Here is a 26,361-nt window from a genome sequence, read left to right on the forward strand (position 1 = left end):
AACAAACGCAACACAGTGTCACACAGACATTTATGCGATAGATTAGACCCTGAGGGCAAACACACAACATCACATTACAGCAGTGCACCTTCACACACTCTCATTTCAAAGTATAAGAGTAAATACACACACACACACACACACACACACTGCACGTCTGCTTCTCTGCAGTAGAACAGATCAGTGCCACCAATAAAATCTACAGTGCTTTCTTTGTCATCCAGAGTTTGAATATAATATAAGGCCTTATGTGGATGTCCATACCAGTCAATAAATAAATCAACATAGAAATAAAAATCCAGACTTTAATGTCAGCTTATCAGTAAAGTTTGTTTCCGCCACAAAAAAAACTTACGTCATTATGGCAAGTCATAATTATGAGTTAGTAAAGTGATAATTATGAGATTGAAAGTCATAATTATGGGAAAATTATATTTTAATGTAAATTATCAAAAAACTTTACTATTTTCTACACTATGTACCATGTGTTGAATTCTAAGAACTCTATCTCATAATTATGACTTTAGTAACTCATAATCATGACTTTCTATCTCATAATTATGACTGTACTATCTCATAATTAGAACTTTAGTAACTCATAATCATGAATTTCTATCTCATAATTATGACATTACTATCTCTTAATTAAAACTTTACTTGTGACTTTGTATCTCATAAATATGACTTTTTATTTCATAATTATATCTTTCTCTTTCTTTCTACCTCATATTTATGACTTACTAACTCATGATTATGACTTTCTCTCATATTTCCGACTTTACTAACACATAATTATGACTTTACTATCTCATAATTACAACTTGACTGAATCATAATTATGACTTTATATCTCTTTCATCTCATAATTTTGACTTCATCAACTCAAAATTATGACTTTACACACTCATATTTATGACTTTGTATCTCATAATTATGACTTTTTATCCCATAATTATATTTTCTATCTCATAATTGTGACTTTCTACCTCATATTAATGACATTCTATCTCATAATTATGACGTTTTATCTCTTTCATCTCATAATTATGACTTTCTGTCACATATTTCTGACTTTACTAATGCATAATTATGACTTTCTATCTCATAATTATGACTTTTTATCTCATAATTATGACATTACTAACTCGTAATTATGACTTGCCGTGGTGATTTTTTCTTTTTTTTTAATCTTTTTTTAGTGGTGTAAACGGGCTTCCATAGTAAAAAGTGTCAAATGTTTGTTTTTCTCGTTCTTTCGGTAAAAACAGAGTTCCCTGTAGTCATGGTTACCATATGAAGCCATTGATCCCTGGTGCTCAGAAGCTGACTGTGGACTCGCTCCATCCAGGGAACCCGTCTCCTTTCAGGGTGCTGGCCGTGCGGCCCCGGGGCGGCTGGTTGTCTGCGAGGCCGAACAGACGTGCGGCCGCTCCCCGGTACTTCCAGGACATGGTGTTGTAGAGGATGGGGTTAATGGCGGCGCTCAGGTAGAACAGGACCACCGACACCATGCCACAGTACTGGGACAGGGCCATTAACAGCTGGGACGGAGCGTCCAGGTAACGGAACTGTAGGTAGCGACCCACGTGGAAGGGTAGCCAGCACAGGATGAAGGCCAGCACCACTACAACTGGGAAAATATTCACAATAAATCACAATTACACATAATAATAGGCTGTTTTATGTGTCTTTTCATCATTTCATTTACTCTATTCATTTTCTAGTCATCTATGAATATTTCTGTTGTTGTTTTGTGTGCTGTATATGTATATTTGTAGTATTTTTTTTTTTTGTGGTTTCTTACTGTTGTTTTGTGTATTTTTGTTGTCATTTTGTATATTTGTGTAATTGTGTTGTTGCCTTGTGTGTGATGAGTCATTCTGTTTTATGGCATTAAATTTAATTTCATCATTTAATTTACTCTATTTTCTATATTTTATTCCAATCCATGAATATTTCTGTTGTTGTTTTGTGTGTTTATATTTTTTTTTTCTGTTTTCGTGTAATTTTTGCAAAACTTTCCCACATTTTTTAAATGTTGTTGTGATGAGTCATTTTGTGTATTGCTTATGTATTTAGTTTTTCTTTTCTTTTTTAGTGGAGAAATTTGTATATTTTGCTGTATTTTGTGTGTTTATTGCTGTTGTTTTGTGTTTTCTTTTTTTCATTGTGCCAATTTTTGTTGTTATATCATGTTTATTATACTGTGTTTGTAACAGTAAAACAAACCTGACCAAAAACGAATTCTATAGAAGGAAAATAAAGTCTTAAATTTGTGATATTATAATTTAATTTAATTTAATTTAATTTCTTTATTTAAGTATGGACAATACATAGTAATGAACATTCAAAAAAATGTAAATATGCCAGATTGTAGCCAACGGCTAATTTCCATCTGCTGTCCCTAGACAGGCTGATGTAATAAAATGTTACACTTAACAATAATGGGGTTCAGATCCAGAAAAGGTTGGAAATCATTGCATTCAGTTTTCTGTGATTAAAATGTGTTTTTTTCATCATTTAACATCATTATAATTTACATTATTACGTTCAAACGAGTGCGTAATGTTGATAATTTAAACTCCAAACGCGTAATTCTCCGTGCGTAATTACGCACAGACTCACCGAGCATCTTGATGGTTTGCCTGTTGCTTTTGTCTCTGTGCGCCATGCGCGTGCTCATGTTGGTCTCTCTGTGCCTGTGCCACAGCCTCCGTCCAATCAGGCTGTAGAGAACCGTCAGACAGAACACGGGCATGAAGAAGTAGAGCGAGTTCAACCACACCATCGCCTCCATCAAACCCGATTCCACCGCAAAGTGCGTGATCGTGCACTCCCGCGTGTCCGCGTCCTCCACGGATGCAACAGCGGCGCTTCCGTTCATCCACGCGCTTCCATTCTGCAGCATCGCGTTGTCCTCCTGCTCCACGCCGACCATGACAAACACCGGCCCCGCGCTCACCAGGGACATGGTCCACAGGAACAGGATGAGCGCGCGCACACGCCGTTTGGTGACCAGGGCCTTTACACGCAGAGGGAAACAGATGGCCAGGTAGCGCTCCACGGACAGCGCGGTGATGCTCAGGATCGTAGAGTACGTGCACGACTCGGACACGAACTGGAAGAGTTTGCAGAGCGCGACCCCGAAGCGCCACGGGCGGTACCTCCACATCCGGTACAGGTCCAGGGGCATGCACAGGAAGATCAGCAGGTCGGACACGGCCATGCTGCACAAGTACAGGTTGGTGGTGGTACGCATGTCGCGGTACTTGCTCACCACGAGAATCGTCATCACGTTTCCCGCCACGCCGATCAAAAACAACAGGGCGCACGCGGCGGTGATGGCCGTGAGCAGAGGGATGGAGTAGTAATGCAGAGGAGGTTGGAACGGGTTGGAATCCTTTGTGGAGTTATGCGTCTCCTCCCAGTCGCAGTTTGGAGAAAAGCACGCGCTCTGGTTGAGCCAAACACGCATTCTGAGTGCCTTTATTCAGAGGGACCCCCTGGTCCATGCTGCCGCAGGCAGCACCCCCAAATAACCGGGGGGCTCTGCGCGCTGCTCACCTCCTTTCATCTTTCAATCCCAATGGAAGCGGAACGGCGCCCGTGCGTAAAACCGCTTTTACGCACTGCAGAAATCCCAAAAAGTGATCACGGAAAACGCAATTCCTGCTCGGAATCCCCAAGTCTAAACATGTGCCAACTTTGAATGAATAAAACCAGTCGCTGCGTCATCCTGCACGTGTCCAACAGTGCGTCTCAGTCCAATGAACATGAGCCGCGTTTGCGCGTAAATCCTGCACATGCAAACACGACAGACCGTTATTGTTTATCAGAGTGTGACAGTGACGGTGAGTCATAGAGTCACCGACAAACGTCTGTCTGTCTTGACCGCAGGGCACGTGCGCTCAGCCAAAAACACACGGACACACCACAACCAGCACACACACTGTGTTAGAGAGTCTGAGACGGCTCACAAATACCAACAAGAAACGATACATTATTCACATTTAAATAAAGAAATACATTTAAAAATATGTCGTCCTTTGATGAAAGTTGAGAAGATATGTGAGATCAATATATCTGATAAATCCTCTGCTGAGCTTCTCTTTCTCTCCATGTAGAACCAGAATCTCCGTCTGAGGACACGGACTGACTCCCAGTGCGTAAAGATCAGAGAAGAGAAGGGAAGAAAACAGGTGATGCTGTGATGATGGACAGATCCCAACCTGTCTGTGATAGTGTAACAGGAGTCCAAGCCAACACCTCCACCTGGCGGTCATTTTGTGTATTTAGTTTTTTGGGTGATTTGTTGTCTTTTTGTTGACATTTTTAAAAATATATTTTTCTGTATTTTGTGTTTTTTGAGCCATTTCTTGTAATTTTGTGTGATTTGTTGCTGCTGTTTTCGTTCATTTTTATTATTATTTTGGACATTTTTGTTGTCGTTTTGTGTCGTCTTATGTATTTATGTCATATTTTGGAGTACTTTTTGATGTCATTTTGTGTATTTTCTACCATTTTGTGTTTTGTTTTTTTGGTCATTTTGTGTATATTTTCTGTATTTATTTTGTATATTTGCTACATTTTGTGTTTTGGGGCTATTTATTTATTTTTTTTGTATATTTCTTGTCTTTTGCTATATTTTTCTGTAATTTGTTGTGTGTTTTTTTGCTGCTGCTTTGTGTATATTTGTTGTCAATTTGTGTATTTCTGCTGTCTTGTGTGCGTGATGAGTCGTTTTGTGTATTTTTGTTGTCGCTATTTAGTTCCATCCATCTATCCATTTTCTCCCAGACTTCCCTCTCCCCAGGAACTTCTTCCAGCTCCTCCGGGGGGATCCAGAGGTGTTCCCACACATCAGCCGAGAGACATAGTCTCTGAAGCTTGTCCTGAGTCTTCCTTGAGGTCTCCTTCCGGAGGGAATCCTAATTAGGTGCCCGAGCCACCTCATCTGGCTTTTCCCAAAGCTGAGGAGCAGCAGCTCTACTCTGAGCCCCTCCCGAATGACTGAGCTTCTCATCCTATCTCTAAGGGAGACCCCAGCCACCCTACGAAGGAAACCAATTTCAGCCGTTTGTACTTGCGATCTTGTTCTTTTGGTCATGACCCAAAGCTCATTACCATAGGTGAGGGTAGTGACTTAGATCGACCTGTAAATCGAGAGCTTTGCCTTTCGGTTCAGCTCCCTTTTCACTACGACGGATCAGTGGAGACTCTGCATCACTGCAAACGCTGCACCAATGCGAAGGTTAATCTCTCAATCCATCCTTCCCTCACTCGTGAACAAGACCACGAGGTACTTGAACTCCACTTAGGGCAGGATCTCATCCCCAACATGGAGAAGACTCTCCACTTTTTTCCGATCAAGAACCATGGACTTGGATTTAGAGGTGCTGATTTTCCGCCCGGCCGCTTCACACTCGGCTGCGAACCAATCCAGTGAGAGTTGAAGGTCACTGCCTGATGGAGCCAACAGGACCACATCATCTGTAAAAAGCAGTGATGCAATCCTGAGGACCCCAAACCAGACCCCCTCAACACCCTGGCTGCGCCGAGAAATTCTGTCCATAAAAGTCGTGAACAGATTTGGTGACAAAAGGCAGCCCTGGCGAAGTCTAACCTTCACTGGAAACAAGTTTGACTTACTGCCGGCAATTTGGACCAAGCTCTGACTCCGGTCGTACAGGGAACGGACAGACCTTATCGGGGGGTCCGATACCCCATATTCCCAGAGGACCCCCAAAGGAGTCCCCAAGGGACATAGTCAAATGTCTTCTCCAAGTCCACAAAACACGTGGACTGATTGGGCAAACTCCCATGCACCCTCAAGGACCGTGCTGAGGGTGTAGAGCTGGTCCACAGTTCCACGACCAGGACGAAAACCGCTTTCCTCCTCCTGGGTCCGAGGTTCGACTATCCGGCAAGCCCTCCTCTCCACTAAGGGGTGTGATCCCTCTATAGGGATCCCTCTTAAAAAGGGGGACCACCACCCTGGTCTGCCAACCCAGAGGCACCGCCCCCGTTGTCCACCCGATTCTGCAGAGTTGTGTCAGCCATGACAGCCCCACAACATCCAGGGCCTTGAGGAACTCCGTGCTGATCTCATCCACCCAGGGGGCCCTGCCACCGAGGAGTTTTTTTAACCACCTCGACGATCTCAGCCCCAGAGATAGGAGAGTCCACTCCTGGGTCCTCAGGCTCAGCTTCCTCATCGGAAGGCATGTCGATGGGATTGAGGAGGTCTTTGAGGTATTCCTTCCACCAATCCACAACGTCTCGAGTCGAGGTCATAAGCGCACTATCCGCACCATACACAGTGTTGACAGTGCACTGCCTCCCCTTCCTGAGACGCTGGATGGTGGTCCAGAACCTCTTTGAAGCTGTCCGGAAGTCGTTCTCCATGGGTTCACCAAACTCCTCCCATGTCCGGGTTTTTGCTTCTGTGACCACCGTGGCTGCACTCTGCTTGGCCTGTCGGTACCTGTTTGCTGCCTACGGAGTCCCACAGACCAAAAAGGCTTGACAGGACTTCTTCTTCAGCTTAACGGCATCCCTCACCCCCGTGTCCCCCGTGGGTGTTGCCGCCACGACAGGCACTAACTACCTTACGGCCACAGCACCGGTCAGCCGCCTCGACAACAGAGGTCACGGAACATGTTCAATTCGGACTCAATGTCCTTCGCCTCCCCCAGACATGGTTGAAGCTTTCCGGGAAGTGGGAGTTGAAGCGCCTTCTGACAGGAGACTTTGCCAGGTGTTCCCAGCAGACCCTCACAATACATTTGGGTCTGCCAGGTCTAATCGGCATCTTCCCCCGCCTTCGGAGCCAACTCACCACCAGGTGGCGATCGGTTGACAGCTCCACCCCTCTCTTCACCCAAGTGTCCAAGACATGCAGCCGCAAGTCCGACGACACGACTACGAAGTCGATCATCGAACTGCGGCCAAGGGTGTCCTGGTGCCAAGTGCACATATGAACACCCCTATGCCTGAACATGGTGTCCGTTATGGACAATCTGTGACGACCACAGAAGTCCAATAACAAAGCAACACTCGGGTTCCGACCAGGGGGGCCGTTCCTCCCAATCACGCCCCTCCAGGTCTAACTGTTGTTACCAACGTGAGCGTTGAAGTCCCCCAGCAGAACGTGGGAATCACCAGAAGGAGCATTCTCCAGTACCCCCTCTAAAGAATCCAAGAAAAGTGAATACTCTGAGCTGTTTTCTGGCCCGTAGGCACAAACAACAGTCAGGACCCTTTTTAGTTTTTGGAGTAATTTTTTGTACTTTTCTTGTGATTTTCTATTTTTTTTCTCTAATTTTGCGTGTTCTTTGCTGTTGTGTTGTGTATTTTTCTGTCATTCTGTGTACTTTTTGCTGTATTTTATGTTTTTTGCAGTAATTTCTTAATAATAATACATTTTATTTGTAGTGACAAAAATCTTAAAGTGCTACATTGGACGACAGAGTTAAAACAGTAATACACAACATTTATTAAAAAGACAGGACTAAAAACAGGCTTTAGCTGTTAAAATAAGCTTGTGTAAAAAGCTGGGTTTTAAGTCCTTTCCTTAAAAGCGTCCATCATCTGTGGGGCCCTGAGGTGGTCTTGGGGGGGGCGGTCAACAGACGGGAGCAGCGGCTTCAAAGGCCCTGTCGCTCATTGTTTCTTGTATTTTTGTCATCACTTTGTATATTTTTCTGTCATTTCGTTTATTTCTAGCTGTTGTTTTGTGAATTTCTCTCTCATTTGGTGTATTTTCTGTCACTGTGTGTTTAGAGAGACTTGCACAATGGTATAAAATCAGTCATTTAACAAACACAAAAGCAGATTTCCTTCGGTCTCTGATTTAATGCTATCTTCTCTGCCCTTTGTGCTTTTTACAGGCTGATATCATAATGTTTATGACCCCTGGATGTCTGATGTGTGTTTAAGCAGAGACACAAGGAGAGGAACTCAGAAGGATTCAGACTTGTGTCTTTCACAAGGCCTTTTTTAATCACATACGGTACGTTTCTGCATGTGTTGATCATTTGTGTCGTATACACACGTTTTTGTATATATTTGTGTACTTAAGATAGTATTTTTTTTATTATTTGTGGATGGAATGACCATTTTTTAGGATCGCTGATCTGTTTCTAAACAGCATGGCTGGATTCTAGTGTCTCTATTTTCTCTTTTCCAAGCAGTAAACTCTGCATTCCTTTCATTTAGTGCTTGGTTTTGCTTTTTAATCCTCTTTCTACACTTAAAAGTGTTTTTTCTATGACTCACACAGTAATAGGAGATGTCTGGGTGTTAGTCTGTTGCGTATTTCAACCACTGGGTGTGACACACTGGGAGAACAAAGTCCATCTCACTCTCAGGCGTCTCACTGTGTGTGTGTGTGTGTGTGTGTGTGTGTGTGTGTGTGTTTTTGTGTGTGTGTGTGTGTGTTTGTGTGTGTGTGTGAAAGGTTGCAGTGTTTGGGTTCATCCACTGGGGAGCAGCAGAGGCTTTTACTGTCACTTTCAGCTCGACCATGAGGGGGCGTGGCAGTCATTGTTAGAGGGCGGAGTCAGTATCTTTGAGTAAATATAGAATTTAAAGTGTTTGCTTTTCTGGAAAATAATATTTATGTTGGAAATCAGCCAGAGATGATAAAAGTAGAACAACTAAAACAGAGAGAGGCAACTTTTATCACAGCAGGGACAAAAAATATGATTGTATCTGATGATGACCAATCTGAGCATTAACACAGGAAAGAAAATTATTTTTTAAATCATTTATTTTATATATTAATTCTCATTTTGCGTGTGTTTGATGCAGCTTTGCATAATTTATTGTCATTTTTTTCTTATGTGTGCATTTTTGTTATATATATATATATATAGATAGATTATTTTAATCATCTTTGGTATGTTTTTGTTTTCATTTTGTATATTTTAGGAGTCATTGTGTGTATTATTGTTGTTGTCATATATTATTTTTCGTTTCGTGTGTTTCTGTTCTTTGTTGTTTTTTATTTTTAGGTATTTTTGTAGTAATTTGGAGTATTGTAATCATATTTTGTGGGTTTTTGTTGTCATTTGCTGCATTTTTCTAGAATTTGTTTGTCTTTAAACAAATTTTTTATATTTTTTATTTTTGTTGCCGTTTTGCACAATTTATTATCATTTTTGTTATCTCTATTTATATTTTGTGTATCTTTGTATTCATTTGGTAATTTTGATTATTTAATCATTTTTTTTGTGTGTTTTGTTTTCAGTTGCTGTATCTTTCTATAATTTGTCATTTTTTCAAGTCATTTTGGGGTTGTTTTTTTTTGCCATTTTGCACAATTTATTATAATTTTGGGTATTTATATTTATCCATTCATCATCCATTTTCTGACCTGCTTGTTTTCTGGGTCACGGGCTATTAATATTTTGTGTATTTCTATAGTAATGTTGTGTGTGTGTTAAGTAGATTTGATTATTTTAATTGTCTTCTTTGTATTTTTGATATAATTTTCTGTAATTTTGGAGTCATTTTGTTTATTTTATTTCTGTTATGCACAATTTAATGTCATTTTGGGTATTGTTATTTCTATTTTTTTTTCATTATTTTGTGCTTGTTTTTTTTTTTTTGGGAGTAATTTGATCATTTTAATAATCTTTTGTGTGTTTTTCCTGTAATTAAGGTTTTTTGGAGTCATTTTATGTAATTTTGGGTATTTGAATTTTGTGTATATTTGTTTTCATTTTGTGTTTGTTTAGGGTTTTTTGGAGTAATTTTGATATTAATCATCTTTTGATTGTTTTTGTTGTCATCTAGTGTATTTTTCTATTTTTTTTTTATTTGTTATTGGAGTCTCTTTTCCGTTTTTCACAATTTAATGTCATTTTGTGTATTTTTATTTCTATTTTGTGTATTTTTATTTTGTGTATTTTTGTAGTCTGTTTGTTGTTGTTTTTTCAGTAATTTTGATCATTTGAATCATCTTTTGTGTGTTTTTGTTATAATTTTCTGTATTTTTCCTGTCAATTAGTGAGTTTTTGGATTTATTTTGATTATTTTAATTGTATAATTTGCATTCTTCTGTACTTTTGTCTTTTCGTAATTATGGAAGCTTTTGGGGAGCCTCACTAAATTATCCCGAAGGCTTTTAAGTGGCCCCCGGGCCGCATGTTGCCTACTACTGCACTATATTCTCCCTGGATGTCTCCTCCTATTCTACTGCTGGTTGTCTATCCAATGAGAAAAGCCCTGGGTTGGGAACAGCGCCCTCTGATTGGTCGGTAGTTTCCTTAGAGCCCGCCCTTCCGCGGGAGTTGGAGAAAAGAGTTCAGTTAGTTTTTCTTCTTCTCCGCATTAAAAGTGAGCAGAGCTGAGGAAACGCTGTGGGACACTTGTTGGAAGAAACGGAGAGTTTTATTCAGCTTCACTCGGTAACGGCTTGGAACAGGAATTAAATCAAGAAAGAAAGAAATAGAAAAAATGTGGAGTTCACGTCCAGCAGAGCAGGTTGGTCACGTCTCTTCTTCTTCTTCTTTTTTCATTGCTTTTCTTCTTCTTCTTCGTCTGTTCTGCTTTAAAAGGCTAAAGTGCTATTTGTGTCTCTGGGTCACTCTGAAGTTTTAAATTATCTAAGGAATCTAAAAGAGGAAGATTTAAAGTGTTTGTGGACAGGAATGTCCAGGTGTCCTGGTTCTCACGCCCTGGTGTTAAAGTTGGTTTCCACAGCTGGAATGTGAGAAAAAGAAGAAGAAGAAGAAGAAGAAGAAGAAGAAATTCACCTTGACTCAGTTTTCCCTCCATACAAACCCAGTGTCTCTCTACCTCTCTCTCTTTTCTGTTGTCTTTGTAAATGAGACACAGGAATATTGACCTTTGACATTCACTCTAGTTTTTCCATGACCCCATTACTTTATTATTATTGTTATTATTATTATTATTAGTAGTAGTATTATTATAATTATTATTATGAGTCAAACCTTCTCTGACGTGTGCTCAAATTTTATGTTTAGCTTCTGTAAATGTAACAAATGAAATTCATTGACTGAGGATTAAATCCTCTAATGTTTCCCAGATGTGAACAGCTGGAATGTTCTACTGCAGAAGCAACAATTTAATTTTGTTGTAATTTTGTGTTTTTTTTGTTTTTGTTTTTTTGTTTTTTTTTGCTGTTGTTTTATGTATTTTTGTTGTAATTTTGTGTTTGTTTGGTTTTTTTGCTGTTTTGTGTATTTTAATTTGTTGTAATTCTGTGTGTTTTTCTTTTGCTGTTTTATGTATTTTTGTTGTAATTTTGTGTTTGTTTGTTTTTTTTTGCTGTTTTGTGTATTTTAATTTGTTGTAATTCTGTGTGTTTTTCTTTTGCTGTTTTATGTATTTTTGTTGTAATTTTGTGGTTTTATTCTTTTGCTGCTGTTTTATCCATTTTTGTTGTAATTTTGTGTTTTTTTGCTGTTTTGTATTGTAATTTTGTGTGTTTTTTATGCTGGTGTTTTGTGTATTTTAATTTGTTCTAATTTTGTGTGTTTTTCTTTTGCTGTTTTGTGTATTCGTGTTGTAATTTTGTGTATTTTTTTAGGGGTGTCCCTATCGGATATCGGTCTGATGTCAGCCTGAAAACAAATGTTGGATATCGGATTAAATTTTTTTTTTAATTTTGTTGTTTTTTTTTACAATTCATTTTTTATTGATTTTATTCAATTGTAGAATACTGTAGATAATATGTTGAAGGTTAAATGTATGTAACTAATTGGTTAATAATAAATGGGTCACTTTTTTTCATCCCTATTGTTGCTGACTATTGTTCTCAAGACTTTTCTAACATTCCACTTGACAAAATAAGTAACAAATATTTTTTTATATAAAAAAAGTTTGTATGATTCATGTTGATATCGGATCAATATTGTATCGGCCGATATGCAAGGCTGTAATATCGGTATCGTATCGGAAATGAAAAAGTTGTATTGGAACATCCCTAGTATTGTTGTTGTCTTTTGTGTGACGAGTCATTAAGTTTTCTAGCTTTAAATGTGTCTTTTCATCATTTCATTTACTCTCTGAATTTTCTATATTTTCGTACATCTATAATATTTTTGTCATTTTGTATATTTTTCTGTATATTGTGTGTTTTCTGCTGTTTAGTTTGTTGTTCTGCTATTTTCTATGTATTTGTTGTTGTCTTTTCATTATTTCTTTTTACTCTATTCATTTTCTATATTTACTATATTCTATTTTTTTCCAGCCATTTATGACTGTTATTTTTGCAAAACTTTCCCTCATTTTGTATTTTTTTTAATGTCTTTTTGTATATTTTTGTTGCTGTTTTGTGTGTGATGAGTCATTTTGTGTTTTTTTTTTTTTTTTTTTTTTACTATTTTGTGTATTTTTCTGTATTTGTTTATTGGGTTTTTTTGTTGTTTTGTGTGATGAGTATAATTTCTTATTTTTGCTGTATTTTTGTTCCCAATTTGTATATTTCTTCTATTTCTTTTGTCTTTTCCTATATTTTTCTGTAATTTTTGGGTGTTTTTGCTGTTTTTTTTGTGTTTTCTTCTTGTCATTTTGTGTATTTTTCTGTCATTTTGTATTATTAATGTTGTTTTGTGTATTTCTCGACAATGTTTGTGTTTTTATTGTAATTTTGTGAATTTTTCTGTCAGTTTTGTTTTTTATTTGATGAGTATTATTTTTAAAAGCTCTGACTTGTCCTCAAACTTTATGCTAATATCTTAATGTTTAGCTTCTGTAAATGTAACAGTTTAAACTCATTGACTGAGGAATGGATGATTAAATCCTCTCATGTCTCCCAGATGTGAACAGCTGGAATGTTCTACTGCAAAAGCAACAACAGTGTGTCCAAACATGATGATAATAACAATAACAATTTAATATGTAATACAGGAAAAGGCCTGTCATTTTAATTCAAATAATGTTTGACAAGAAAGACAATTCTTCCACTTTTGGCTTTTTCTCTGCTAAGGGACAGCACATGTGAGTGAGTTCTGTAGTGGTAGCTTGTTTAGGGGGAGATCTGAGTTAGATAGCCCTCAGTGATTATCTAACTGTGCTTTACATGTTCTGAGAAGTAGTGAAAGAAATGAGAATTTTAAATCAAAACTGGAACAGAAAACTGGATATATTTTGGACTCATTTCATGTAATTTTGTTGTTGAATATATTTATTTTTGTAGTAGTTTTGTGTGTTGCAGAGTAACTTTTTGTGTTTTTATTGCCTTTTTCTGTATTTTTTGTTGTCCTATTGTGTATTTCTGACCCATTTATTCACAAACATCTGCATAATATGCTCCACTTTAGTCGTTTTCTCATCTAAGGGACAGCACATGTGAGTGAGTTCTTTAGTGTGGCTTGTTCAGAATGCACTCAGTGATCATCTTTTCATGCTTTTCTGAGAAGTAGCAAAAACAGCAACTTCTAAAATGAGTATTTTGATACAAACCAAGCTATATATATATATATAGGCGATAATGTAATTTTCTATTTCTCCCAAATAGAAAACTTGATATATCTTAAATCTCAATATATCTCCCAGCCCTAGTAATAATATAATATTAAGTGTGTTGCTAACTCTCATTAGCATAATGAATGATGGCTTTTCTCTAATTTGCTTTAACCAATTTCTATGGTTTTTAAAATCCTATTTCACCACTTTTTAAGCAATTTTTGGTCACTTTGAACCCATTTTATTTGTGATTAAAATAAGGATTTCCATCTTTAAGATGACTATAATAATAATAATAAATGTTCCTGGATAACAGTGGATATTATTCAGATGAATAAATACATGTGGTTATCACAGATTCATAGAACAATGGACCATCATTTCCTCGGTCTCTGGCACCTTTATTTTGGAGGATCACGGGCTGAAAAGGTGGAGAACCACTGGTTTAGATAATTAATCTAATATTAGCTGTGTTGCTAACTCTCCTTAGCATAATAAACAACGTCTTTCCTCTGGCTTGTCTTTGTAAGTGTACGTTAAAGTTGTAGTTTGAGCTCAGTAATCCTCCACACTCCCGTTCCCTCCTCTGTAATAATAATCATGACTCATTCATTGGTTCTACTACGCCAGAGTTGGTTCAGGTCCAATCCCAGACATTAGCGTCCTGCTAAAGGAGGCCAGAGTGAGAATAGGAGCCGTTTCACAATGAACGGCTTGTGTTGCCATTCACAACCTTTGCTTTCTCTCTTTTACTTGACTCCACTGTATGTCTTTGCTTTTCCACACGCCTTAACCCCCCCACCCACCCACCCACCCACCTACCCATCCATGCATGGCGTGAAGGATTAGATAATAGGCAGCTTTAGTGTGGGCAGACAGAGAGAACGAGGTGTCACAGACCTCTCTCTCTCTCTGTACCATCTGCACCACGAGGAGCTTGGCACCATGACGGCTACTAACCACGCTCAGCTACATTCCTATTGTCTTTATTTAAAGTCTGAGAAAAAAAAAACTACATTTACATGTGCAGAGTTTATCTAAATGTAAGGCGTTTTTTTTTTTTTTTTTTTCACACGTTGAGCGATATTTGAAATACTGTACGTCTTCTTGTGTTGATGTGAAGCAACTGGGCTGCTGATGTTGAGTAATGGATGTTACATCCAGTCCGCCTCCACTGTTCCCTTCACTGGGTTCACACCTTCACATGAATATCATCTAAAATGAGGCAAACAAAGAGATTTATCCAAGAAAATGGTCCGAGAAAATGGACGGAAATTACCAAATTCACGTCCTGAAATGGCAATATTGTTGTTTTTTTTAAAAAAAATGTGACATTTTATAGCCTCACATGTTGTGGATTAATATCACGCGTAATATCACAGTTATTTTTCTCATAATCAGGTGGACAGAAAAACGGAAATGTTAATTCTCGCGCAAAATTTTGCTACAAATTGTTGTAGCAACATGTCGGACTTCACCTCCTGAAATAGAAATATCTCAACGACACAGAATACTAGACCCTCACCCACATGTTCTAAAACAATATATCACATTTACACCAATTTTCTTGCTGTAAAACGGATGGGCTAATGTTTAGCTAGCTTTAGCAAGTGTAGCCAAAACGGACATTTTTATGTGTGTTTTTGAAGTCATTTTGTCTATTATTTGTTTTTCTTTTTTGATTTATGTCATCATATTGTGATTCTGGAGTCATTTTTGTGTATATTTGTTGTTTTTTGTGTCTATTTTTGTTGTCTTTGTTTTTGCATATTTTCCTTTCTTTTGCTCTTTTTTGTTGTTTTTGTTTTGTGCTCATTTTGTTGGTTTTTTAGTTTGTTATTGTTGTTGATTTGTGGTCATTTTGTGTGTTTTTTCCTGTCATTTGCTCTTTTCTGTTGTTGGTTTTTAGTGTTATGAGTAATTTTAAGTTTTTATGTTTTTTGTGTATATTTGTTTTTGTAAAGCTCATTTTTTAATGTCATTTTTGTGTATATTTCTTGTTTTTTGTGTATTTTTGTTGTTTAATGTGTCCTGTTATTTGCTCTATTTTTGTTGTTTTGTTTTTGTGGTAATTTTGTTGGTTTTAACCCCTTGTTATCTTTTTCCATTTTGCAAATAATTTTGTCCCATTGTTCCACGTTTTGCCCATTTTCACTATTGTTTGCCACATTTTGCCTATTTAAGCTACACTTTGCCACTACATACCACCTGGTTCCTCTTTATTTGTCCATTTTTGGACACTATTGACTAGGGGTGTGTATTGCCTGGCATCTGGCGATATGATTCGTATCCCGATACATAGGTTACGATACGATATATCCCGATATTAAAGTACAAGGCGATTATTGCAATTTTTTAAATATATGACTTAAGAAACAACTAATCTGTAAATGTGTACACCTTCATGAGAACATTATGTTTGAAATATATTTTATTGGCATATTTTACACTCCAAACATTAGCTTTAACATGCCATGTGATAACAACTTAAAATAAAAAAATAAAAATATAATCTGCCTGTGACTTTTAAACCAACTTTGACTTTAGTGCAACTTAACTGAGGTATATGTCTAGAACAACAAATAAATGCATAAATGTAGTACTTTCTTTTTAGATTTTATTGAAAAAAACATGTATATATATGTTTTTTAATTTAAAAAAAAATCGATATGAATGCATTTAGAATTGATCCGAGAATCGTGCGACGTAATATCGCGATATATTGCAGAATCAATTTTTTTTAACACCCCTACTATTGACTGCTTTTGGACCATTTTAGTCACTTTTCACTCTTTTATTGCCATGCTTTTCCCACTTTAGGACCATTTTAGGCACCCATTACCATGTCTGCTTCCACTCGCCCTTCAAAAAAACCAAAAACAGACTGGCACACTTCAGAATGATTGGAGTAATTTTTGTGCATATTTGTTGTTTTTTGTGTATATTTGTTATTCGTAAAGCTCATTTTTAGCGACAAAGTGAATTAGTTTGTTATTGAATGGATTTATTAGGACAAGCTAATCAACACATGACCACATGGTTGTCTTCCTGTGAGATAGTGGTGTTTCCTGTCCCAGTCCGTTTGTAATGGAAGTGCCACAGGTGTGATATGGAATGCAGATTGTTCTTCTGTTTGTTTAGAGACGAGCTTTGAGCGCTAGAACTAGGACAGCTGCTTCACACCAACAATATCTGCTCACAGAGACGTGTGTGTGCGCGTGCACGTGTGTGTGTGTGTGCTTACCCTGGTAGATGGACTTGTACTTCGTCTTCCTCCTCCAGAATAGAAGAAGATAAACTCTTGGATGATTGTAGATGTCAAACGTGAGCTTATATTTTCTCCCATCTGAGATACATTTTTACGTTTTAATCCTCACTCCATCAGCTAATTGTTGATTAACAGACGTCTGTCAATAGCTCGGTCGATTCATTGGTCGGGTTCTGATTTGTAACTGATGTATTCACTTTTTTTACTTGGTGGAAATTCTCTTGTTTTTGCTACTTTTGAGTCTGCATTAATTAACAACACTGGTAGAAGTCACCAGTTCAGTTTTTTTACAATAAAGCTTATGCTTGTAAAGTTTACAGTAACATTTACACTGAAAATACACTGAATTTAATGGTAGAGTTTACACTAAAATTGACACAAACTTTACAATAACATGTACAATGAAGTTAACACAAAAAGCACTAAAGCTTACACTAATGTTTATAGTAAATACACTAAAATTGAGACAAAAAATACACTAACGTTTACAGTAAATTTTACACTAAAGTTTATATTAAAATTTACAGTAAAGTTAATACTATTTTATAACAAGTTTATATTGTACACAAAAAATATACCGACTTTACAGTAACGTGCACAGGAAAGTTAACACTAAAATGTACACCAAATTTTACAGTAAAGTTTACAGTAAAATTAACATTAAAGTTCATACTAAAGTTTAAAGTTGTGTCCACAAAAATTACACAAATTTTTACACTATTGTTACAATAAAGTGCACAGTCAAGTTAATAGTAAAGTCAACAGTGCAGCTTACAGTGAATGTAACAGTAAAAAAGTTATGCTTATAGTAAAGTCTACACTAAAGTGTACAATAAAGTTATTAGACATTTTGTATTTTTGGATTCATCCACGTAAATTGTTTGACATTTGAGCAACTTTATTTTAAATATTTTCTTACGTTGTATTCTAGAAATAGTTTACACATGTTTCTCATTTATCAGTGGCTTTACAGTCCTTATGTTGACAGTGTTAGTTTCTTATTTTAATGTAGTAGTGTTTTGCATCTTTGTCTTAAATCATATTTTGGTATTATAAGAATGTATGTTCATGTATAGAATATATTCTGTGTATATCAATGTTTTTATCTAATACACATGAATGAGCCGAGGAGGTCTGAGATTTTTTTGATGGCAGAAAATTGACAAAAAATAGGAAATTCACTTCCTGTAACAGAAGTAGAAATATTGTTATTAGTGTTATCCTTTTAAATTGTTCTTATAATAAGAAATGAAAACAAAATCAAGCGGAAACTGCGACATGAATCGAATATAGCTTCACTTGCATGTTTTGGGTAAATTTCACACATTTAGACACGGTATGTCTTCGTAAACGGATGTTCGGAGAGACGCAATGTTGCGTAAAATGTGATGTGATTTGAGGCGTTATGATGGAGTTCACGTTCTGAAATGGAAATATGACATGGACTAAACCCACACCCATATGATTTGGGAAATTATCACTCACATACAGGCGGGCTAATGTGTAGCATTAGCATGTGTCGCTAACGACTGGATGTCAAATTTTGCACAAAATCTCATGTGTTCTCAGCGCGTGTTTGTTTCAGTGATTTGTGCTGTGTGTGAATATGAAATTAATGACAACAGTAACTCCATTAACTGTGTTAAGCATTTTTTGTGGAGTTTTTTTGTTTTATAAAATGTGATAAAGTTGTATTTTAGTTGCATTGGGTACAGTTTTGTTGTTGGAGTCATTTGTTGTTTTTTTGTTCTCTGTTTTTCTGAAGTCATTTTCTATATTTCTGTCTTAGTTTTGTGCATTTTTGCATCACTTTTGTATGGGTTTTTGAGTCATTTTATGTGTTTCTGGCGTTATATGTATTTATCTGTCATTTTATATGTATTTCTTGTCTTTTTGCTTATGTTTTTACTTTTTGTGTCTTTTTGTTGGTGTGTTTTTGGAGTCAATTTGTGTCCTTTTTATTGTGTCACGATGTATCATTTGTTGTTGTTTTTGTTTCATAAATTGCACGATAATGGGTAAACTTAGCACACTATTGATTGTGGTTTTAAACTACATAAGCAAACGTGTCACATAATTGTTAACTTTGGTGATGTACAACAGTAGCATTGTTGGAAGCCATTCAATAAATCATCATCAGTCAATGATTAGCGAAGAAATGTTGAGTTATTATATTTAAAACCACAGGGAGCTGATAAATCATTGATAGTCGTCCTCACACCAACACACTGTCCTTCCTCCTGTTAGCGTGTTTGTAAGAGGAGGAATTCATCACTGTTACTGTACATGTCAACAGGCAGCGAGCTTTCATTAGCACAACAACCAATGCAACAGAAGAACTGAATTTACAATTGAAACTTTTCATTGTTACAGTCAATAATATTTGTTGATTTTCATGCAAAAATAAGTAATTTTTTCGTAAACCAGTCAGACCGACAAATAATTCTATTTACAGAAAGTCTTTAGACCTTTAGGCGAAACCTGCAGGATTTAAAATGAATAAATGGATATATATACACACATATTTAATCACCTATTCCTTGTCCAATTTATCAATTTTCCTGAAATTTTCATCCAAATCCATTCTAACTTTTCAAGTTATCTTGTTAACTGACAGCGTGGCATTAGCTTAGCCTTAGTATTAGCATAGCATAGCATAGAATTCCGACATCATCACTGTTGATGATGTCATCAGTTAGAACATTCTAATTGGAGCTCTGATGACATCACTGTTGATGACATTATCAGTGTTCTAAAACAATCTTTAACAGAAGTTCCACAGTGTGGATGGGAAATTAAATGGGATATAAATACATCTATATATTTTATTTTGGTAGCCAGAACATCACAAACATTTAATCACATGTTCCTTTTTCCATTGATCAATTTTCCTGAATTTTTCATCCAAATCCGTTCATAACTTTTCTAGTAATCCTACTAACTGACAGACGGAATGACGGACATATAAACAGAGGGTAAAACATAACCTTCCCGCTCTGTGATTTGCTCTTGACGGAGGTAATATTAAGGGACATTAGAAGCACTGTAAGAGGGAAAGGGAGTAAGACACTGAGTAGCTGTTCAAGATATCGCCATGACAACAGGACAGGAAGCAGGAAGTAAGTGTTCGCTAACAATGGAGATTAAATAAGAAAAATCGACAACTTTGGTTCAAGTCACGCACACACACACACACACACACAATAATTTTGTATGTATTTTTTAGTTTTATTATTATTTTCATATCATTTTACATATTTGTAGTTATTTTATATTGTTTTATTGTCATTTTGTGTATTTTTGTTGTATTTTGGATAATTTGGTGTCGTTTTTCTTGTATTCTTGAATGATTTTGTGTGTATTTTTGTTTGTTTAATTATTTTTTCTGTAATTTTACATGTTTGTCATTCTGTGTATTTTTGTAGGCATTTTGTGTGATTTTTTGAGTTTTTTTGGGGGGGGTATTTTTGCCTTATTTTCAGTAATATTGTGTGTTTTCTTGTTTTTTTGTATGTTTTTTTTCCCTGCCATTTTAAACATTTGTTGTCATTTTATGTCCTTTTGATGTTGTTTTGTGTATTTTAGAGGTATCTTGTGTGTTTTGGAGTAATTTTGTATATTTTTGAATTATTTTGTGTATTGTATTTATTTTTGGATCATTTTCTGCCCTTTTGTTTGTCGTTTTGTATTTGTATTTTTGAGTCACTGAGTGTTTTTATTGTATTTTTGTATATTTTTTGAGTCATTTTGTGTGTATTATTTTTAGGAGTGTGACAATATCTCAACATCTTTTTGGTTGAATTTGAATGCAATAAAATACAGAATATTTAACTGTATCAAGAGAGAAAAAAGACCTTAGTCACTAAACTGTTGTTTAACTTTCTACAAAAGCTTAATTGAAGCTGCATATTTATTAGAATTATAAAACACAGACTCCTTGTGGGGATAGAAATAGTTTTCTGGGAGAACTGGGAACCAGTGTGAGCAGCTGTGACAGTGAGTCAGCGAGTCGGGTCTTGTTGAGCAGAGACAGTGTTTACTCTCATTTGTTTGTCTGTGTGTGCTTTTAGGGGTTTTCCTCCAAAAACAGACATTCAATATTTATACTCAGTGTGTTTTTAAAAGCTTATGTTAATTAGAACATATGTAATTATGTTTGACTGTGGAAAAACTCACATGTTCTTTAAAGCCTATGAATTAAGTCTATAAAATAAGTGAATGTGAGGTCATAGAAACAATGTTAGTGTGTTGGTGCAGAGTGTGCTGTGGGTTCACGGTAAATACGCCGTTCGATAAGTGGCTGAGCAGGTTTCTGCAGACGTGTTTATTGTGTTAAATTGACCCAAATCTCTCCACGCTGATGTAATACAATCATTAAAGTTTAGCCGAGAACACTGAAACCTCTACAAAACAACGTATTGTAGGTTCCTGAAAGTGCACGACAATGTTTAGCCTTTGGTTTTGAGGCAGTAGCTTGAAGAACGTCTGTATGCAGTGTTTGCATTTTCTCCCGTCTAAGAGTTTATTCCTAAAGTGTTCACATGTCAGACTGTTGGATTGTAAAGATCTTTAAAGCAGAGACGGGCCACTTTTGTCAAAGGGGGCGGGGCCACAAAAGTGTGATTGTATCTGATCTGAGGGTCACATCAACATTTATTCAGTATTTAGAAATAATGACCAATCAGAGCATTAACACAAATGTGTGCATTTTAGTGGTCATTTAGCACATTTTTAAGTAATATTGTGTATTTAATTGTTGGTTTGTCTCTTTTTGGTATCATTTTGTGTAAATCTGTCTTATTTCTGTAGTTTTGTGTGTTTGGAGTCATTTGTTGTTTTTTTTAAAACATTTTTTTGTAATTTTTGTGGTACTTTTGTGTGTATTTTTTTTTTGTCATTTTGTGTCTTTTTGTTGTTATGTATTTTTGAGTCACTTTGGGGTTTTTTCTTGATTCATTCTGTGTGCATTGTCACATTGTCATTTTTTGTGGGTTTTTTTTTATATACAAATTTTCATTTTATATATGTGTCTTTGTTCTTTTGTGTATTTTTATAATCTTCTTGTGCGTTTCTGTAGTAACTCTGTGTATTTACTTTGGGGGCCGCTCAAAATAAATCAAAGGGTTCCATGATGTGGCCCCATGAGGGCCGCCAGCTGCCCATGAAACATTTGTTTATAGTATGAATGCTGAATAGATTTTAAGCCATAATTCATAATTAACGCTAAACATCAACTGGACCATGCATTCATTTTTTTCATAATGGTGAAAAATTGGACATAATTTGATGGTACTGTCTGAAAATGATTTGGATGTGTTCTAACGCGAGTCATCTCAGGACATGCGGGTACTTCCAGTACCGCTGAGTGAAAGCCAACGATCCGTCTCATAGAACGAGGACACGATGACCGTGAGGAGGAGAAAGTACTTTAAAACACAGCGGTGGGCGAGCGTCTGCTTTCAACGAGATGAAAAAAAGCTCTGAGTTAAAGAGAAGAAGTTTGAGAAGAGCGCAGAGATAAGTGGGACCAGTGACAGATCAGTGTGTGCAGCAGCTCCAGAGCCAGAAATAACTGCAGTAAGATAGAAGGAGAGGAGCTGGCAGATAGGCCAGGCAATGGAAGGCACTAAATAATCACAAGCACTCAGGCCAGAAAATATAAAAATACTTGATACAAGATACATGGTTTTAGTTTACATTACAACTGACAATACAAGCAACAAATAACCTGTGATTTAAGATCACAAAAGCAGATATCCATTCAGAAAAATGTGGACAACAATTTTTAATAAAGGGTAAAAAGGTGTGACCCTTTTTGAAAAGAGAAATACAAATTTGGACTATACTTTAAATCTCCTAAAATAACCAATAATTTTAGAACAGTAATAAAGCTCTTTATTGATAAAGTGCAAAGAAAAAAAACTCTCGCCGTTTACTGTTTTTATTTGAAACAAGAAAGAAGATGAGACCAGGTTACAGGTAATATTATCCTAAATAATGACCTGAAGCCACACCTCCTCCAAACATTTGTAAACGCTGTATATGGGCATGTTGTCATTGCCAACATGAGCGACTCGTGCAAAAAAAAAAAGCATTGGAATCATATAAGAAATGAAAGGAAAGATTCAACATGGTTGTTGGAAATTTTCCATAACCGCTACTTCTAGGTTTTACCAAAAACAACAATTTGAAACTCATCAAATCTTGACTATTGTTGATTGCTTAACGGTCAGTTAACCTTAACTGTTCTAATGCTAGTGTCACAATATCCTGCCTTGCTTCATGTATTTGAGTTTTGAGGTTTTGCTGTAAGAGTTATTTTCTTTGCACACTTTGGGTTCTTTGATATTGTTTAACACCCTTAAACCAAACAGCTGCCAGTCTACAGGCACAGTGTGTTAGGATGGTAAACCATGTCACCAAGCTGAAACGATCTCCTTTTCTTTTGGGAGTCGAGTCCAAGTCAATACCAAGACCAAGACAAAGCGAGACAAGACTTTTGCGAGTTGAGACTAAGACCGAGACAAGCCGAGAGCGAGTCAAGACTAAGACCGAGACAAGTCAAGACCAAGACTTTTGGGAGTCGAAACCTAGTCAAGAACAAGATCGAGACAAACCAAGAGCAAGTCAAGATGAAGACTGAGACCGAGTCAAGACCAATACGGAGACTGGGTCAAGACAGAGACAAGTTGAGACCAAGTCAAGACCGAGACTAGCCGAGACTGAGACAAGACTAAGACATTTGGGAGTCGATACCCAGTCAAAACCAAGACAAGTCGAGACCAAGTCAAGTCCAAGACCCGAGACAAGCCGAGAGCAAGTCAAGATGAAGACTGAGACCGAGTCAAGACTGAGAAAAACCGTGACCAAGTCAAGACCAAGACCGTGACAAGTTGAGACCAAGACAAGTCCAACATTTTTGGGAGTCGAGAACCAGTCAAGACCAAGACCAAGACCAAGACAAATCAAGACCGAGACAAGCTAAGAGCAAGTCAAGATTGAGACTGAGACAAGTTGAGACCAAGTCAAGACCAACACCGAGACAAGTCGAGATCAAGACAAGACCAGAATCAGAATCAGAATCAGAATCAGCTTTATTGACCAGGTACAGTTTAGAACAATACGAGGAATTTGACTTGGTAGTTGCAGTGAAAGAAGACACATCAACACACCGGGGCAGCCTTTTGCGGCGCCCACATATTTAGGTGAAAAAGGGATCAACAACAGGAGGAGAGGAGGGGTGAGGGGAAAAAACTGCCAGTTTGAAACTGATTCCCCTAAACAGAGAAAACAGTGTGAAACCAGGAAAAAAAACCGCCTCTGCAAACATAAATGTAAGCATGACACAGTCAAACAACTCGAGACAAGGCATGTGGGAAGGGTTGGGTGGGAGGTTGGCTGGGGGAAGGGGTCAGGTGGGAAGAACAGCAGGATTCCAGCCGTTTGGGGACATGGGCGTGCTGCCAATGGGCGCTGCAACCACGCCTCCATGCAGCTGTGGATGGGAGGTGGGGAAAGATGGCCAACGAGGCATTTGAAGTTGAAGACCTGTAGCTGCGTTACTGACAACCAGATGACGTGTGGAAAAGTTCAGCATCAACAGTTCCAGGTGGGAATGTAGGGAAGGAGCGGGGGGAGGGAGTGGGGGTAAGAGCCGCCGTCTGCAGAAACTTCCTGGTGATAAGAGTTGAGACAACCTTGGCTTTAGCCTTGGCTAGCTGGGGAGCCGAAAGGGAGATAAGCAATGTGATTTGATACAGGCTATGTCAATTTCCAATAGCCTTCTGTCCTGGGTCTCTCTGCTGTAATCCAATGAATGGCCTAGTTTCCACTTCCAAGCCGGGTCTCCAACTTCTCCCAGTTGTTGTCCATAACGCGTAGACGATCCAAAAGCAGCTCTTGCTTGCTTTTGATATCGATCAACACATGAGTCTGAGTGTTCAGAGCCCTGCTACATCCTTCAGAAATCACTGGCAGCTTTTCCAAAACAGTCACCAGCGTAGTACGGACTTTTCGATAGATTAGGAAGCCACCAGCTCCGATCAGCAGCATGCCTACTATCATTATTCCAATCATGTAGATGTCCTCCACGTCTTCCACGGAAAGGATGGACAGACACACAACTCGCCACTTGTTCCAAGGGTCAAGGGTGTATCCAGCCGCAAACGTCCCGCTTGGACATGCGGGTTCACCACCCCCGGTTCTTTTCGTCGAAAAAATCTGATCGATAGCACTGAGAGACCAACTAATTAATTCCATTATTCCGGTTTTGGATGAGTTACAGAGAGAGGCTCTTGTTAGGCTCACAAGACCAGACAAAGCAGCAGCTGGGAGAGATAAGAAAGGAAGGGAGGGAGAAACAGAGAGTGCGACTGTCCTCGTCGAGAGAAGCAAGAAGAAAAGACCAAGACTTTTGGGAGTGGAGACCAAGTCAAGACTGAGACAAGCCAAGAGCGAGTCAAGCCAAGAGCAAGTCAAGATGAAGACTGAGACTGAGTCAAGACTGTGACAAGCCAAGACCGAGACCAAAAGCATTTAGAAAACCATGACACAGTTGAACAGTTCAATAACTTTTTCTCTTCAGTTTAAGTTTTTTTTAAATACATTTGACAGAAAAAAAGCTAACTAATCAATTGAAGATATTTATAATATTACCAAGTTATTCTCCTTATAATCATAGTAATTGTTGAAGAAAATTGCAGAAAAGCAAAAATCAGTGGAACCGATGGAAAATGTGATCTCGAGACCAAGACCGGTCTAGAGCACTATAACACTAGCTTGAAGTTCAGACTGATAAATCTTTCTTTCTGATTTGTTCCTTTGCTATAGGTGTCCCCTGCTCTGGGGTGTGACTGCTAAGCATGCTGGGTAAAGCTCAACCAGCTACCAGCAGCCTCAACCTGGTCAAGTCTGAAGTTTGTGAATCCAGTGCCGCTACGGAACCGATCAAAGCTGTCAGGATGACTGAGCTCGTAGAAAGCCTCGATGCCAGAGAACTGGACATCGAGGAAGGAGAGGACAACGACTACGACGGGAGTTACCTAGGTAAATACCTATTAAATGTAACTTTATCTGATTTATGGTAATCAATAAATATGTAGACAATTTTATTAAGTTTCTGGCTGATTTAAAGTCACAAAAATATATATTTTTTTAGCTTTGGTTTGCAACATAAAATCACACAACACATTTGCTCTTTTTAAAATCTTATAAATCATAAAAACAAAATGCATTTAAAATTCAGAGTTCAATCAGAACATATAATCCTGAGAGATTCAAGTGGGTCAGTGTGAAAATGTGGACAGAACATATAATAATAAAGATAGAATATTAAATAAAACAAATTAAAACACCAGCCAATAAAGAGAAATAAAATGATACTATAATAACTAAAAGTCCTGCCTGTGACTAAAATAGATTTAAAAAAAATCTATAAAATAGTGCCTTTAAAAGAGATTTTGATGAAGATAAAAAACTATCAGATATGAAAACACCCTTACAGACAATTCTTCTGTTGGGAAAACAGCTGTAAAATCATAACCAAACAAGACAACCATGAATTTCAATAATTATTGATTACCAACAGTTAACATTGTTGCAAAATGAATCTGATAAATGAACACAAATATAATATTGGTTAGATTTGATGGGCTAGT

At 37.3% G+C, this 26,361-nt stretch overlaps 2 protein-coding genes across 4 annotated transcripts in view; one reads left to right on the forward strand and one right to left on the reverse strand.

Annotated features, from left to right (window-relative positions):
• Window positions 1-1,216: 1,216 nt before the first annotated feature.
• Window positions 1,217-3,475, reverse strand: ghsra (growth hormone secretagogue receptor a). Its single transcript, XM_028438318.1, has 2 exons — window positions 2,626-3,475; window positions 1,217-1,630 (listed from the first exon to the last, which is right to left on the reverse strand). The coding sequence occupies exons 1-2, from the start codon at window positions 3,473-3,475 to the stop codon at window positions 1,317-1,319; spliced, it is 1,164 nt and encodes a 387-aa protein (XP_028294119.1). The 3' UTR covers window positions 1,217-1,316.
• A 4,438-nt stretch (window positions 3,476-7,913) lies between these two features.
• pld1a (phospholipase D1a) overlaps window positions 7,914-26,361 on the forward strand; it is a 42,521-nt gene continuing 24,073 nt past the window's right edge. For 2 of the 3 annotated variants that reach the window (XM_028438116.1, XM_028438118.1), the window contains exons 1-2: window positions 7,914-8,011; window positions 25,535-25,750. In XM_028438116.1, the coding sequence (XP_028293917.1) occupies window positions 25,567-25,750 (184 nt within the window). In that variant the 5' untranslated portion in view covers window positions 7,914-8,011; window positions 25,535-25,566. Of the gene's footprint in view, window positions 8,012-10,295; window positions 10,489-25,534; window positions 25,751-26,361 lie in introns of those variants that run through there. The other variant, XM_028438117.1, reaches the window with a different exon arrangement.

The sequence above is a fragment of the Gouania willdenowi genome, chromosome 22 (genome assembly GCF_900634775.1).
Source record: "Gouania willdenowi chromosome 22, fGouWil2.1, whole genome shotgun sequence".
In the NCBI taxonomy this organism is placed as follows: Eukaryota; Metazoa; Chordata; class Actinopteri; order Blenniiformes; family Gobiesocidae; genus Gouania; species Gouania willdenowi.

What these genes read in the sequence shown, in the direction of transcription:
- ghsra (XM_028438318.1), bottom strand. Translation starts at nt 3,475, where the DNA reads ATGCGTGTTTGGCTCAACCAGAGCGCGTGCTTTTCTCCAAACTGCGAC. An exon ending in GCAAACCATCAAGATGCTCG is followed by an intron (nt 1,631 to 2,625) that starts GTGAGTCTGTGC and finishes ATATTTTCCCAG; the next exon opens with TTGTAGTGGTGCTGGCCTTC.